The 17003-nt window shown below is 36.2% G+C and overlaps 2 protein-coding genes across 3 annotated transcripts in view; one reads left to right on the forward strand and one right to left on the reverse strand.

Annotated features, from left to right (window-relative positions):
- Positions 1-1575: 1575 nt before the first annotated feature.
- LOC123879196 (protein seele) lies at positions 1576-10449 on the reverse strand. Its single transcript, XM_045926801.1, has 7 exons — positions 10250-10449; positions 10098-10165; positions 9018-9117; positions 5485-5639; positions 4816-4908; positions 3763-3858; positions 1576-3140 (listed from the first exon to the last, which is right to left on the reverse strand). Exons 1-7 carry the CDS (start codon positions 10335-10337, stop codon positions 2967-2969), a joined length of 774 nt encoding a protein of 257 aa, XP_045782757.1. The 5' UTR covers positions 10338-10449; the 3' UTR covers positions 1576-2966.
- Positions 10450-12021: 1572 nt separating this feature from the next.
- LOC123879192 (paired amphipathic helix protein Sin3a) overlaps positions 12022-17003 on the forward strand; it is a 57682-nt gene continuing 52700 nt past the window's right edge. Inside the window, exon 1 of one of the 2 annotated variants that reach the window (XM_045926786.1) lies at positions 12022-12248. The gene's annotated coding sequence lies outside the window, so the exon portion shown is untranslated. Of the gene's footprint in view, positions 12249-13255; positions 13456-17003 lie in introns of those variants that run through there. The other variant, XM_045926787.1, reaches the window with a different exon arrangement.

The raw sequence follows: 17003 nt of genomic DNA on the forward strand, positions 1-17003 counted from the left end.
TTCAAACGGCTGAACCGATTTTCTTGGATTATAGCTAAGAACACTCGATCAAGCCACCTTTCAAACAAAAAAAAAAACTAAATTAAAATCGGTTCATTAGTTTAGGAGCTACAATCCACAGACTGATACGCAGATACACACGTCAAACTTATAACACCCCTCTTTTTGGGTCGGGGGTTAAAAATAATGAGTTTAACATTACAGTTATTCACAAATTAGTCGATACTATAACTAATTTCTTAAACTGGACCCTTTCAAGTAAAGGTTTTTATATAAACCTGTGGAGATGATACTGCCATTGGCGCAATTAAAATGCGATAAGCCTACGGTTGTCGTATTAATTAACAAATTGCGAAAAAGCAAATTATATTTGAATTTCGCGGGCAGACCCGTCTCATGCACCTTGGAGCCTCGTCCTGGTTTGGGCCTCGTGGTCTTGGGTCCAAGGAAATTTGCAGGAAAGTTTCTAACATAGAACCATCAACGAACATTTAATAAATGACCCGGGAATCTTATTGCAACGTGTGCGGGACATTAGCGAATATAAATCTATACTAATATTATAAAGAGGAAACCTTTGTATGTTTGTATTTTTGTATGTTTGTATTGAATAGGCTCAAAAACTACTGGACCGATTTCAAAATTTCTTTTACCATTACGGGATAAAATATACCGGGATAAAATATAGTAAAATATAATAAATTTTTTAAAAAATAAAAAATAAATAGAAAATAGAAATAAAAATATGAAAATAGAATAGAATAAATGGAAAATAGAAAAAATAAATGGTGGTTGTAAGTTTGTTTGGAGGAGGTAACCTAAGCTGTAATAGGTTACCAGGGTGGGTCGCTAGTATAAAATAAATAAAACAAATTATTGTAATGTAACAAACATATTTTTATTTCATTACAAACAATTAAACTAAAATCACACAAATGCAAAAACAATAAAATAATGTCTCAATAATTTCCTGTAAAATCTCATTTTTAACCCCCGACCCAAAAAGAGGGGTGTTATAAGTTTGACGTGTGTATCTGTGTATCTGTCTGTGGCATCGTAGCTCCTAAACTAATGAACCGATTTTAATTTAGTTTTTTTTTATTAGAAAGGTAGCTTGATCGAGTGTTCTTAGCTATAATCCAAGAAAATCGGTTCAGCCGTTCTAGTTACTGTAACCTTCACTTCTGTCGGGGGTGTTATAAATTTTTAATAGTACTTACATAGTGCAAAAAAAAACAAAATAGTGTAATCAATTTATAGAAAATTATTAAGTTACTGGCACTAATTGGTTTCATAAAAACGATATAAATAGATTATTATTTTGAAACAAAAATAAATAAATAATTTAATTTAATTAAGCACCTATCTTTAATTGGTGATGCTTTTTTACAAAAACTATTTTGTAATTTAATGTAAAGCAAACAGTTTCATTTTACCTAATTTACTTTCATAGAATTAGTAATTGTAAAAAAGTGTTTGTAAAAGTTCATTTGAATAAAAAATCTTTCTATTTCTAATTATATTATTTACAATGAAAACAATTGTTACTAGTGAGTTATACGTTTTTACAATAGATTTTTGTAGATAGGTATATAAGTAGTACTTAACAACTTAAAATGCATATTTGTGTATATTAAAGTAAGGTCTTCTGCGATAGGTTTAAAACGTCGATAATTTTATTTGTCAAAAAGTCAGATTGCATTTAATATTTAAAAATCTGATATAATAAATACTTACAAAAATTCACAACACATTCTTACGCGTCTTTTTTTAAAACTAAAATCACTCGTTTACACAGTTTATAAAACTAGTTACAAAATTAACTATGCTCCTACTTTCTTTTCAAGATAAAAGCATCTCTCGGATCTCTCTCTCATCTCATTTCATCAAGATTGATTCAGCTGTTGAACTATGGAAATGTAACAGACAGACACACTTTCGCATTTTTATATTAGTATGGATTGTAATAGAATTTTGCAGTAAAGCATTTGACTGCAATCTCACCTGGTGGTAAGTGATGATGCAGTCTAAGGTGGAAGTGGCCTAACCTGGAAGGGGCATGGCAGTTTTCACATGCCTATAAACTTTACCTTTTTATAATATTCAGTATGTATAGGTCGTGAAAGTTAGGCGCAAAATTAATTTCATATTTTAGTATCTGTTAATACATTATTTTCCACAGAATTTTAGATAATTTTAAGCATTTGAGACAAAATAGTGCTTTCAAATTGAGAATACCATCGGTAAGGCACTTCGTAACTACCTAACTAACGTCTTATAAAACTTGGACCATAAGTAACACAAAAACTCGATATATATATATTTTTAAAGAAAACCAACAAAAATATAAGAATTACATAAAAAAATAAGTAGAATAGTAAAGAAATTTCCAATTTAAATATATTGAAAGAATTGAATTTGAAAGATATTTCAAATTTGTGATGCTCTTCTTATACATAATATAGACAAGTTATGGACGTTTTTATTATAAGTAATCAGAAATACTTTACCAAACTTATATATGACTCACTCGACAGATAGTCAAGCTTACCCTCAAATAAGTCAAGGTTACTCGCATTTTTACATTTATTTATTTATTTTTATCATATAGAATCGTATTTTATTTCAAATAGAATCTCAAATACTGAAAAATATATAACTAGGTTAGTTAAAATCTAATAAAAAATAACATTTTAATCTACTTAGGTACTTATATGCTTTTCAGTATTTTAGATTCTATATGAAAAATATATACATAGTAACATAAACATGAGGGTAACCTTGACTTACTAAATGAGGGTAAATTTGACTTACCTATCGAATAAGTCAAATTTATAAAGTTTAGTACGTTCACTATGATGTACCGAACAATAATCGGAATATCAAAACCCTGTGAAAAAATCGATCAAATCTACCCTCATCCACAAAAATTCTGTTGGAATGGTGAACAATTAAAACTTAGCTATTTATAATTCATCTTTTCCCTCATTCTCAGCAACTTTGACCTCATTGCCCTCATCTTCAGCAGGTATTTCCTCAACGTCTTCATCTAAGTCATCGTAGCCCTCATCATCTGTGACTTCAGTTTGCATTGGTTGCTGCATTCCACCTCCAAAACCGTAGGGGTCTGGACCGTGGATCTAAAATATAAATAAGATTTTTAATTAACTGGTGAAAGTGTCAGAACCTGATAAGGTAGGGTTCCGTAGATAAAAACTGTGATGGTCATTCTTTCTTAAACGATAGTTTTTCTATCAAAAACCGTCTAAGAAACCACATTATGATCCAGTGAGTGAGACAGAACTTTTCTTTTTATATATTATTTAAAATATACAAAACACAAAAATCGTTCCTATCTATGTACATTATAGACTTTGAAACTGATGTATCCCAAACCGGTTTCATTAGAAAGACAATAATGCGAAGATGGTTTTAAACCACTAAAACAATGGTGACCTGCAGCTCGCTCCAGCAATGCGCGGGACTTCAATTACTTTTATACATGGCATAATATTGTATATCAAATCTTTGAAAACAGCAACCGCCGAGTTGCTTGCTGGTTCTTCTCAGTAGGAAAGGCATTCCGAACCAGTAGTAGATGCTTTTGACGATTCAAAAGTACTTGTAAAAGTCTAATTGAATAATATTTTTATTCAATTAGACTTGTACAAGTACTTTTTTTTTTGTATTTGATTTTTTTTTACCATAGTCTGTTTGTAGTGGTGTTTTTGAGAGGAAAATGTGGTTTTGTAGTTTATGTACCTTAACGTATTCGGCTTCCATCTCCGGCGTCCACGTGGTGTCTTGTTCATTCGGCAACATCCACTCTTCGCAATACTTGGCGTGGTTGAAACAGATCTGCGAAAAAGTAAGTTTTGTAAGTGAAAAGAGCAACCGCCGAGTTTCTTGCTGGTTCTTCTCGGTAGGAAAGGCATTCCGAACCCGTGGTAATTTATTTTGACGATTCAAAAGCACTTGTAAAAGTTTATTTGAATAAAAATATATTCTATTCTATTATTGAATATATGTATAATATAATGTTACAGTCAAAATTCTTATCTAGTCAAAACTAACTGCAAAAGTATTTTTGACTGAAATTCGGCCAAAACTCTACCTTGGAATAAATCATCAAGTTCATAAATCATGCATAAAAGATTAGGACGAATGTGGCCCAGAAGAAAACCGGAGTACCGGACTCTACGCAGTCATGTCTGTTCTACCCCTAGTATTTTTTGTATCGCGCGAAGCCATTCACGAAGGAGATAAAACTGAATGAAGGGGCGACCAACCAGGTATTTAGACGTAGCCCATAAAACACTCTAGGGGTAGGACAGATAAGAATGTAGGTTCAGATTTGAAATCATTTTAAACCCATGTTTTTCAGTCCAAAAATATTGTAATCCGATATTTATACATAAATGTATACTTGCACCACCTACCTCTAATATCTATAGCTATATCCTTTGGACCATTTTGGTTGCCTGGAAGAGATCGCTAGGTAGCGATAAGGCCGCCAAATTGTACCTATATTTTGTTGAGCTTTGTATGTGTTTTTCTGTACTAATTTTGTGGCGTACCATAAAAGTATATTCATTCATTCATTCATTTCTTAATTAAAACTACTTTTAACCAACCCCTATAATCAAAAATATATTGTTTCAATATAATTATTGTTTTTACAGTTCAAAATAGTTTTGACCGGTGAACAAAGAAAAGTTTACACTGTAACATATACTATACATAATCTGGAACCCTAAAAAGCGACTACCTAATTGTTTCAATATATACACAGATCAATTTTGTTTAACAAAATACCTCTCTCTCCGCATCAGGCATGATGTCGTCATCGGGTCTCTTCTTGTACAAGTCTGTGATTTCGTCTTCGTTGTCTTCAAACATACGCTCACACTGAAATAGATGGCGACAGTATATAAAATTTAAATATTCCACTTCACGACTTCCCCAACGCATAGATTTAGGTTTTAAAATCCCAACGGAAGTGGGAACTCTTTGACTTATCGGTCCAATAAGTACTTTTTGTCAGAATATCAATATATCATTACTTCCCGTCCCCTCATACTCTTTACAGAGAGCAATTTCATAAAGTTAACCCTAAATTACAGGCTAATTCATAGGGTAGGTAGGTAGGGTTTAAATCTGATGAGGGTAATTTTGACTTTATCTGATTTACTTTGACAATAAATCTAATACACACATAGATCAAGGTTAAGATCTTCATCAGTGACAATTCAGGGTTCATTATGCCGCTCCCATTTATAATCCGTTATCAACTTAAACCTAACTTAATCATCTGTCTGAAACGGATGAGGGTAAACTTAAATTTATTACCCTCATACCTTTTACAGAAGCAACCACCATCAACTTCACCATCAACTCTAAATTACAGTATAAAACTGATGAGGGTAGTCTTGACTTCATCAGATTTACCCTCATACTTCAAATCACTGTTAATTAAATACTCACATAGTATTCCAAACTCTTGTTAAGGTCATCATCAGTGACAAACTTGGTTTTGGAGAACTCCGGGTTCATGTGTCCCTCCCGTGTGACCAGTAACATGATGGCCAGTTTGCCAGTTGCCTTGTAATGCACTCTGACGTAGTCGTCCATTTTCTTGCCTGGGGAAAGAAACAAAATATTTTAAAAACCGTCATAACTACAAGAAATAATACTTTTTTTTTAATTTTGATGGTGGCCATTTTGAAATTTTGTATTATGTATAGTCAGGATGAGATGGCGATCGGGGTATGAGGCGGAGGGGGACGCCTCGAATAACCGCGTTATCCCGCTCCGGTTTAGCGCGGGGGCTGTGCGGGTGAGTGGGGCGTTCCCTCCTCGATAGCCATCTCGACATGTCGCGTACTATACTTATTTGTTGTTACAGCGGAAATAGAAGTACACATTCTGTGAAAATTTCCACTCTACTTATTACGGTTTACGAGATACAGCCCGCTGACAGACAGACAAACGAACGGACGGACGAGCAGTGTAAACGGCCAGCGGAGGCTTAGTAATAGTGTCCCGTTGGCACCCTTGGGGTACGGAATCCTAAGAAACTAGCTTATGCCTGCAACTTCGTCAGCGTGAACTACACATATTTCAAACCCCTATTTTACCCCCTCTGGTTGAATTTTCGAAAATCCTTTCTTAGCGGATGATGTACGTCATATTAGCTATCTGGATGCATTTCAGCCCGATCCATCCAATAGTTTCAGTTGAGCGTAGCGAAAAATCGTAGGTCTATGGTTTCAGTTATAGTGATAGATCAGTTAGTCAGTCAGCTTTTCGTTTTATAAATTTAGATACTTGCAGTCTTTAATTCGTGACAATTGACTAAGAGGTTGCGATAATAATAATCAATCGCTTTCTAATGAAATAAATTTATCACAGCTTTCTTTCTTTGAAGTTGGTTAAATAAAAGAGTAGAGACAAAAGGCAAAGCAAAAATTGTAATTCCGGAATTAAATCATCACTAACAATAATAATAACATTTTATTTTTTAACAATTTTTAACAATAATATTAATATATTTAAAAAAGAAATTTATCAACTTTTTTCGTAACATTCTTCTTTCATCTTTATTTTTTAAATACTGTTCGTATATATATATAAGATTTAACTTCTATGCATATTTGTCATTTAAATACTTAAATTCATGTAGTAAACCATTTTATATTGTAAACATTATTGTAAATTTTTATTAAGCCTTCATGTTAAAAATTCTGTGTATATCTTGTGTAATGTATATTTTATTTAGGTATAGTATTGCTGTGTACACCTATTAGGGGTTGTCACTTAGATTAGGATCTTTTGTTTTTATGTTTGGACCATTTTTAGTTACAACCTGTTTTGTGTACCTTTAAATAAATAAATAAATAAATAACGCTTCCTATTAGTAATTCCCATTAATTCAACATGATTACCCATTGAACCTACTCAGTCAGTCAGTCAGTGATCAGTCAGTCACCTTTTCCTTCCTTTTCTCTGAGACCTGTGCTCAGAAGTGAAGATGATGATAATAATAACCTAAATTTTACAAAACAATACGTTTTTCACATTAAAACTGTTTCTATTTACATAATTAAACACCCACATTGACAAAACAGCTATGTCATTAAAATAATAATAGAAGTTTAATTGCTAACATAATCTGCTAACTCATTTGAATGTTATATCTCATTTTTAGCTAGGGGCATAGATTATAAATATGTAATGTTACATGATAATATAGGTTTTTAAAAATCCTTGTGGGAACTTTTTGATTTTCCGGGATAAAAGTAGTCTATACCCATCCAGAATGCAAGCTATTTTATATAGCTATTATTTGGATTTTTTTAACCCTCGACCCAAAAAGAGGGGTGTTATACGTTTGACGTGTGTATCTGTGTATCTGTCTGTGGCATTGTAGCTCCTAAACTAATGAACCAATTTCAATTTAGTTTTTTTTTTGTTTCAAAGGTGTCTTGATCGAGAGTGTTCTTAGCTATAATCCAACAAAATCGGTTCAGCCGTTTATTTTTAGCTCTTTTCTGGTTACTGTAACCTTCACTTGTCGGGGATGTTATAAATTTTTAATTTACACTTGTTTATATAAAAATCCAGAGGGATCTCTGAATTGTTGGGATGAAATGTAGCCTATGTAGTCGCTGAGATGCAATCTATTTTCGGGCCGAACGTCAAAATCTGTTAAACAGATAAGCCATGAAAAGGTAGGAGATAGACAAACACACATTTCCGATTTATAACATTACTAAATACATACGCACTATTAAGAAAATTGCTTATCCATACTAATATTATAAATGCGATAGTGTGTCTGTCAGTCTGCTACCTTTTCACGGCCCAACAGTTTGACCAATTCTGACGAAATTTGGTACAGGGTTAGCTTATATCCCGGGGACGGACAAAGGCTACTTTTTATCCCGGAAAATCAAAGAGTTCCCACAGGCTTCCCATAAACCCATCCGCTTAACCGATTTGTATGAAATTTGGTACCGAGGTAGCTTGCGTCCCTGTCATTGACATAGGCAACTTTTTATCCAGGAAAATCAAACAGTTCCCACGGGATCTTTAAAAACCTAAATCCCCGCGGACGAAGTCGCGGGCATCCTCTAGTTATATTTATTACCAACCAATTTACTAAGTTATATTTCATGTAACCAAATATTATATTAATCTTATCTTTGGGATTTTTTTAATCAGTTATGTAGTTTACACTTCTAATCTCTTGTAAGTAGCGAGTAATAGAAAAAACTATACAGCTACTGCAACTTCAAGGGAATCTTGACTATTTCTTTTATTTAATGGCTATGCAGGGCACATCAGACCCTGTATCACTTTGACCGTTACACCGTTCCACCGATTGCCACCGTTTTACAGTTAATCTCCAATAATTGTTGCTACAAACAGCAGTAGCTTCTTTTTTCCTGTCATTATCTGCAATCAGTCAGGGGACTATAAGCAGATTATTTGAGATTAAAAACGGAAGAGCCATTGCTCCAACGTCCATCAGATATCGAGCATGTCAGCTCGTTTTAATCTTTTCACTCTGGGGGTGGCTAGAAGTGAGTTGGCAAGTGGGTTCGGATGCTTGGCAAGACGAACTTTGTGGTTTTTGGAGTACCTGTTTAGCAGTAGCTTCTTGGCAGAGATGTTTTTCTATATCCATACTAATATTATAAATGCGAAAGTGTATCTGTCTGTCTGCTACCTTTTCACGGCCCAACAGTTTAACGGATTCTGACAAAATTTGGTACAGATTTAGCTTATATCCCGGGGATGGACATAGGCTACTTTATATACCGGAAAATCGAAGAGTTCCCACGGGATTCCTAAAGACCTATCCGCTCAACCCATATGTATGAAATTAAGAGGTAGCTTGCGCCCATGTTATTGGCATAGACAACTTTTTATTCCGAAAAACCAAACAGTTCCCACGGGATCTTCAAAAACCTAGATCCACGCGGACGATGTCGCGGGCATCCTCTAGTACTTACATATGTCGTCAATAACTTCAGATATATAAACAGCTGAACGATGCGCCGGGACCTTGTCTTGCATTGTGTTCCCTTCCGCGTCCATTCTGAAGTTCCCAACCTACAAATAATAATAACTTCCTTTCAAATAATAGGTAACCAACTTTCTGACCAACAGAGTTGTTCATATCCATACTAATCCATACTTAATAATATAGATGCAAAAGTGTGTCTGTCTGTCTGTCTGTCTGCTACGTTTACACAGCTCAACCACTGAACCGATTTAAATGAAATTTGGTACAGACTTAGGATACATCCCGAGGAAGGATATTTTTATCCTGGAAAATCAAAGAGGTTCTATGGGATTTAAAAAAAAAAACCGAAATCCACACGGGCGAAGCCGTGGGAATCCTCTAGTCTAGTAATATTATAAATGCAAAATGTCTGCTACCTTTTCACGAACCAACATTTTAACAGATTCTGACATTTGGTACAGAGTTAGCTTATATCCCGGGGATGGATATATGCTATTTTAAATCCCAGAAAATCAAAGACTTCCCACTGGATTTTAAAACCTAAATCCACACAGAAAAAGTTGTGGGCATCAGCTAGACTACACTAATATTATAAGTGCATAAGTGTATCTGTTGTCTGTCTGTCTGTCTGTTAGCTTTCCATGACCCATGTGTTAAGCTGATTTTGATAAAATTCGTTACAGAGATAGCTTGCATCTCGGGGAAGGTCATCGGTTACTTTTGTCCCAGAGAATCAGAGTTTCCATGGGATTTATAAAAACCTAAACTAACTAGGACAAGTTCGTGGAGATCTTTTATTTTGTAAAGAAACGTTTGCATCTTGGAGACCGGTATAGGTCACATTTTATAAGGGAAAATTATCCTTGGAATAACTAAAAAAAATACAAAATCCACACGGTTGCATGCATAATCTAGTATGAAATATAGAAATGTTGCTTTTGTGAACAATTTGAAACTGGTATTCTTCTAAGTAGTTAGGTACCTACGTGTTCGGAATAAATCTTTTTTGTTGTGAGATGTGACCTTTTAAGACATCCATTGAGGAAAACTTTAGAAAAATACTTACGTCAACTTTTTTCCACTTCTCAACACCTTTTATCGCTTTATTTAACTCCTCGAACGTCTGCCGGCACACTGAAATTTTTTTTACATTTTCATCATTATTTTTCTCTCAGAAAACCCAAGAAAAACTGGGTACAAAGTTGAACGAAAACAAACCTAAACATTTCAAATTCTTGGCATCTATCCTAGCTGAAACTCCTACCATTAAAAGAGCGAAGGTAAAAATTGCAGTTTTAATCTTCATGTTTAACAGTTTTAACTTATATTGTGCGTATTTGAGAAAAACTTCTGAAAATATGAGTTAAAAATTCGTTCTACGTGGAAAAATTTGTTTATCTATCTGTCAAAACCACGCACTCGTTTCTGATTGGTCAATCAAGCTCCTATTGGCTCTGCCACTGACCTCTACTAAAAGATGCTGGACTTGCGATTGCCGAGTTGTTTTTGAGGCAACTTAATTTTCGCCATTTGTCGCTAATACATAATAAAAACTGAATGTTATGAACTAGCATTGATATTGATGTGATATTTATATTATAGCCTGACAAGAAATATAGAAAACTTGCTCTGGGAGCGCCACTTTGCAATTTTCATTGCAACAGGCATTTATTTATTGTTTTAAAAACAGGTCAGCAATGGCAAGTCCAGCGTACTGGTATAGTGTAGAGGCCAGTGTAATCAATGTTGCCTATTCCTTTCTTTAATTTTTATCAGTGTGGCCAATTTCAAAAGTTGAAAACCATACTCTTTCAAAGTTTTCAAACATCTTTCAACCATTTTCAACACACATGATGCTTTATACTTTTGGCATATTTTTCTCTACCTTTTCTTAAAAATAAACCTTCGACAATTAATAAAAATAAAACTTTCTAAATTTTATTTAAAATTAAAATAAATAAATCCTAGCAACATTGGTGTAATAATCTTAGGCCGCGTTCACAGTAGCAGAAGACAGGCAATATAAATTGGCGCCAAGCCGGTTGATTTGATACTTGATAGTAATGGCCAAGTCCACAAGATCATAGATTTTGTATCATTTTTGTTTTAGGGTTGAATTCATAGTAAACATATGAAGTAGTATAGGCCGTAGGTCCTTACTTAATTACAAAAATATCAAACCACTAGCCTAGGGTGTCTTAAGCTATGCAAAAGTCCTTTTAGCAATGACGGACTAAGACCATTGGAAGCTCAAGTAGCAGGCCTAAGGCCGCATCACCAAAAATGAGGCCCCCGCTTTTTATTGCTCATTTATGCAGATTTAACCCTTGAAGGAAATTGCTTTAATTTTACAGAAAACATGCTGAACTGAACTCCAAAAAAATTAAATCACTGCTTAAAAATATTTTAGTTTATCCTACAATCACGTGATTATGACGTCATAACGGAGCAACGGATTATTTGATTCTTCGCAAGCATATAATGCATATTAAAGACCAGGATAGTGACATAGGCTACTTTTTATCCCGGAAAATCAATGAGTTCCTACGGGATTTTAAAAAACCTCGCAAACAAAGTCTTGGATATCAGCTAGTTTAATACATATAAAGAAATCAATTATAATCACATAATTTTTTTTTCTATAAAAAAGAAAACTCACGCATACTTTCATTATGAAATAATATAAAAAATCAAATATATTATGCTGAAATTTTCTGCGAACAAAAAGTCTGTAATCTAGTAGGGCCCTAATAATGTGATAGTGTGCGTGCCTCAGCTATCAATCAAAATGTGAACGGACGTCATAACAAAAACTATTTTATTGAATTTAGCTCAAATGATATTTACCAAGTCATACGTAAAGTGTAAATTGCATGAAAAATACAATATTTTGTTTATTTTATATAAATCGTGCATCCATAAGTCATGTTCATGGAGTTACATTAAAAAAGTCGTTGTCCTTTCTCGCTCCCTTGCTCACCCATTCTCCGTCTTCCGCCCGCCGCCCTCCACCATCAAACGACCCAAACTAAAAACCAACAGTTCGCATTCGGTTCTATGCGCGCAGGACGTATGCTTGACGGAATGTATATATTTTTTGTGCACATAATATCCTCACAAAATCTCAAAATACCATAATCAACGCGTTTATTTCGTCGACAAGTGTCGTTCCCGTGAATATTGCGAAGAAAGAAGCCGGTTTCAAGTAAAAATACAGGTAAGTGAACAGTTGACCGACTGCGTCTTATCCTATTCGATGCTTATTAATTACATTTGAGATCAGTAGTAATTGCTTTTTCCACCAAAAACAGCCCCATGTAGTCAAAAAAGTAATGTTTCACTGCCGTATTGTCGAAACGGTTTTTTTCACATCTGTGCCTTCTCCCATACGGTCGTTTGGTACTAACGTAAATTCCAATAGAAACGTAGATCGTGAAATTTAGTGCCAACGCAACTACGAATCGGAAAGTTTTGTGAAAAAAAAAAATGCTTTTATAATTTCATGATGGTACAGCTCGCGCTCTGTATACGGCTTGAGTTGGCAACGCGACGTTCGCCGTCCAAGTTAATCGCGTAGATAAAATTCAATGATCGTAAACAAGCAAGTGCTGACTCGTATAACTCGTACCGGCGTTTCCCTTTGTTTTCCGCGTGAAATCGGCCCTTTGTCCTTCACGTAGGAGCGCTGGGTGCGCCGGGCTATAGGAATTTCGACTCTAGAAAAGTGCCATAATACATTGATGATATACATTCATCGGTCGAGCCGCGCTCTGCCATTCCCCGCGTCGTTTCCAATACCGCTGTAATCCTGTGTACTTACACAGATTATATTAGTGTGCTCGTGCGGTAGTTTGTTTATGGTACAGGCTATAGAGAAATCACCCGTATGTGTAGTGTTGTAAGGCGGATAATGGTATGTAGGTCGGTGTTTGTCTATCGATCTGTGCGGTGGCCAATGGCACATGTTCTGCGCGGTGCCTCGCCCCGCTCGGGTGAAAGCCGGCGCGATGTATCCCATATACCTATATTATATGTATGAACTACAATCTTATCACGTTAGACGCTGTTACGTCGCTTTGTGCGCGGCCAACTCGATTTCATATTTATACATAGGTGGCGGTGAAGCGGGTGATAGTCTGTTCGGAGTCGTGAATGTTTTGTCGAACGGCCGCTGTTTGGGCGGGGGGTGCGAGCGGGGTGAGGGGGGGCGCTCGAAATAGAAGCGCGGATTGGAAACGCGCGACGTGGCAACACCGCGCTGCGCTCGCCGCCTCAGTGTCGGTTCAAAATGGCGCTTGTGCGTGATCGATACCGTGTTATTCTCGTTAAAAATGTCCGTAGTTGTGATGTCTCTGGTTGTTGGTCGGCTCCCACGGTGCCGTGTGACCGCAGGGCCAGCGCCTGTGCCGGTGCCCGACCTCCATGTATGTATCCCAACCATATTGCGCCGACACTTAGCTAGCTATGGATATGCCCCAACATCTACACTAGATCGGTGACGCCCCGCTAGTATATCAGTATATCCATAACTTTCAAAAAAAAATGATAATACTTATGTTAAAGGAACCTCGGATGCGTTTACATTTTTTTTCAGATTACGTAATGCTATAACGTTGTGCTGATCAAATGAGGCACTTGTGCTTTTAAAACTTTTTTTAAATCGAGGCGCTTACACAGTAAAAAAAAAAACATCATCCAATTATACGTAAAAAACAATGACTTTCTAAGCATGGACACATCGTGGCATACAACACAAGAGCCCAAACATGGCACACGTTTCTAAATTCACCCTATGTAGCTTCAACTGCTCCATTTATACATTCCCGCTAACATTCAAGTCCTGTAAACTAACCTCAGTGATTAAGCCGCAATGTAAATCGATTATTGCACTCGAAGCTGAATAAGGTGATTTTAGAAGCAAACTTGAACAAAAAATGGAATGGAGTAGTGTAGCACTATTAATTTTTGTTATTTCTTTGAGAGATTTTTCGTTTTTGTAAATATGAAACTATTATACTATATCTATACTATATACTATTCTGCTCGTGCTGATTCACTGACTGACTGACTGACTGACTCATTTGATCACCTCTTCTGAAAATTTTGTATGTTTTTTTTTACCGATGGTTTCGTATAGAGGACAAAAAATGATTCGGAGGAAAAATATGGATAGAGCTGATGATTGAGGATTTCGGTGAGGAGCACGGCCAGGAAATTGAAGATAGGTGGGGGGTGCTCGAACAAATGTCACTCAGAACTTCATCCAATTGACAGGGAGCTGAAAAATAAAACCAAAATGGCGGATTCAAAATGGGCCTTGAATCAAGATGGCCAAAGGCCTCCCACCAGCCAACCTAAACCAATTAAGAAAATCTCAATCGGCCCAGCCGGGAATCGAACCCGGGACCCTCGTCATACAAATCCACCGCGTTACCACTGCGCACTGGAGGTCGTCAAAAGATCTATCTATACATATAGTAAAATTGTAGAAAAGTGGTGTCTGTACAATGGAAATATATAAAAAAAAGTGGCAGGGGTTGTTAATAATAACAACCCCTGCTACTTTTTTTTTATCGATGCCGAACCCGAAATTGTAATTTTTTTTTTGTCTGTTTGTCTGTGTGTTTGTGCACGCTAATATCAGAAACGGCTTATTCGATTTAGATACGGTTGTCACTAATATATTGTAGTAAGCTTCACTTAACATTTAGTGTTTATTTCATGTCAATCGGTTCATAAATAAAAAAGTTATGTCAATTTAAAGAATCACGGCGAACATTTTTAACGTACAGATACACGCCTCGCGCCTGAGCGTCCGTGGCTATATAAAGCGCGCTGAGAGCTATTCCACGCGAACGAAGTCGCGGGCACAGCTAGTAATAAAATAAATGTGATACAATAATGGCCAATAGATTTTACATTGAACAAAAAAAAGCTACTCCACAGTTTTGTTTTTCCGACATTCGTGACGCGCCCTTCCATCTGTCTCTTTCCGATGTGCGTGAGAGAAAGGAATGGGAACATTGTAAATAATTTTAGATATTTCTAGTGTTTTCAATGGTTTTACTAAATATTTTACACTTTTTCGCATGTTATCTTACGTAAATAAAATTAACTTACCGGTGGTAAGTCACACCATCTCTTTTCTGCGTCGTTAACGTATTATTTTGGCACTTTTTGATCGCGCATTTAGGCGTCTTGACAGCTTTGCAGTCAACATGCGACTAATGAAGAAAGTGTGCTTACACCGAGTATAAGCACACTTACTTGGTCCCTTGTTATGAGCGCCAGTGCGATGTCCTTGCTTAGAAAGTCATTGGTAAAAAACTTGAAGTCATCGTGCAAACTTGCATCTGATAAATCTTAACAAGATGGCGGACGTAATTGAAAAATTAAGACGCAGTAGCGCGCTAAAGCTGGCAACGTCGCAAAGTCACTTGTTCTACCCGATAACAACATTTCAAGGCTAACCGTTCTGTATCCACCGTATCCTACATTCATAACAACAATGGACGAAATATGCGCGATAAACATTTTAGGGGTACATACATGTTATATTTATAACGATACATAGTATCGTTTCGGTCCAGTACTTTTTTTTTCAATACCATAGCCGATATTGAGCTAGGTCTTACACACACATTCATACTGTATACTTAGTACTCACACTAGTGTACAATTTAATAGACACGCACACAGGCATCGTTCTAGTAAACATATACATATATGCTAGATATATACACATAATACTACATTATCTCTGGTTATTACGTCATGATGCTGTTGAATTTTGCTTGTAAACATTGTATATTAGGGTATCTTTTGATGTTTTGTTAAATTATATGCTAGCCGATGCCCGCGATTTTGCCTGCGTATACATTTTTTTTAATACAGTCAATTCTTCTGGAATCCCCACACCCCACATGTCACGGCTTAAGAGTGCTGTATACCGTAACATCAGGATTGAGGACTTGGGACTATAGGTTCAATGATAAAATTCAAAATATTTTATTCAATTAGACTTTTACAAGTACTTTTGAATCGTCAAGAGCATCTACCACTGGTTCGAAATGCCTTTCCTACCGAGAAGAACTAGCAAGAAACTCCGTTGCTCTTTGATAAAAACTATATTTAGTACTAACGATACGAATTCACCATCAACAGTTCTTGAATCCTCACAGCTTCGATAAGCAGTACCCTCCACCTCCCATAACTCCACCAACCTCTCGTACTGAATCGCGGGAGACACCCTCAGTACTTGTTTTTATCGTGGTTCCCGGGGGTGCTTTCTTGACTCCCTACAAGTTATTTATCTATGCCCTTATCCCTATGAGTCTTTTTCCCTTTTTGGGGTAGACGTACACAAAAACGCAGATCCCCGGATCCTTTCTCTATCTCACTCCAAACTGTTCCGCCTCTTGTGCCATTTGTGCGCGAACTCTCGTATCTTCCTGAAGCTTCGGCTGAGGCGACGAGGTCCTGAGACTGGACCCTCCTCACGAACGGTCGCGTCCAGCAAGGCGTACCGGAGGTCCTCGTATAACGAACACTCCCACAAGACCTGGTGAAGGTCCTCCTCTGCTAGTCCATACGGTATACAGATAGGTACAGATAGGCAGTAGGTAGTAAATAGGTCCTGAAATGTCCTCCATTTTCCCATAAGAAAGTATCTTATGACTGTCCTCAGAATGTAATTGTCTGTGCCAAACGTCAAAATCAGTTCAACAGCTGAGCATTGAACAGTACCTCTCTATTTGACTTACTGTTTGTGGAACAGGTAACAAACAGTCAAATAGAGTTACTTTCGCATTTATAATATTAGTAATGATTTGTGAAGTGCACTTATCACATATTGTAAAGATAGCGAAATAGTGTTAAAACACTCTTTAGGCTTGTAAGGTTGGAAGGCATTGGAAATTTTCTTCGTAAATTATCAACTCGAATAGAGTCGAAAATAACATCATAGGCGTAA

Source organism: Maniola jurtina, chromosome 27, assembly GCF_905333055.1.
Source record: "Maniola jurtina chromosome 27, ilManJurt1.1, whole genome shotgun sequence".
Lineage (NCBI taxonomy): Eukaryota > Metazoa > Arthropoda > Insecta > Lepidoptera > Nymphalidae > Maniola > Maniola jurtina.

Excerpts from the sequence above, each read along its gene's own strand:
- LOC123879196 (XM_045926801.1), bottom strand. The coding sequence starts at position 10,337 with ATGAAGATTAAAACTGCAATTTTTACCTTCGCTCTTTTAATGGTAGGA. Across the intron at positions 10,166-10,249 it reads CAAGAATTTGAAATGTTTAG|TGTGCCGGCAGACGTTCGAG; the intron begins GTTTGTTTTCGT and ends AAAAAATTTCAG. Across the intron at positions 5,640-9,017 it reads TGAAGTTATTGACGACATAT|GCAAGAAAATGGACGACTAC; the intron begins GTAAGTACTAGA and ends TTCTTTCCCCAG.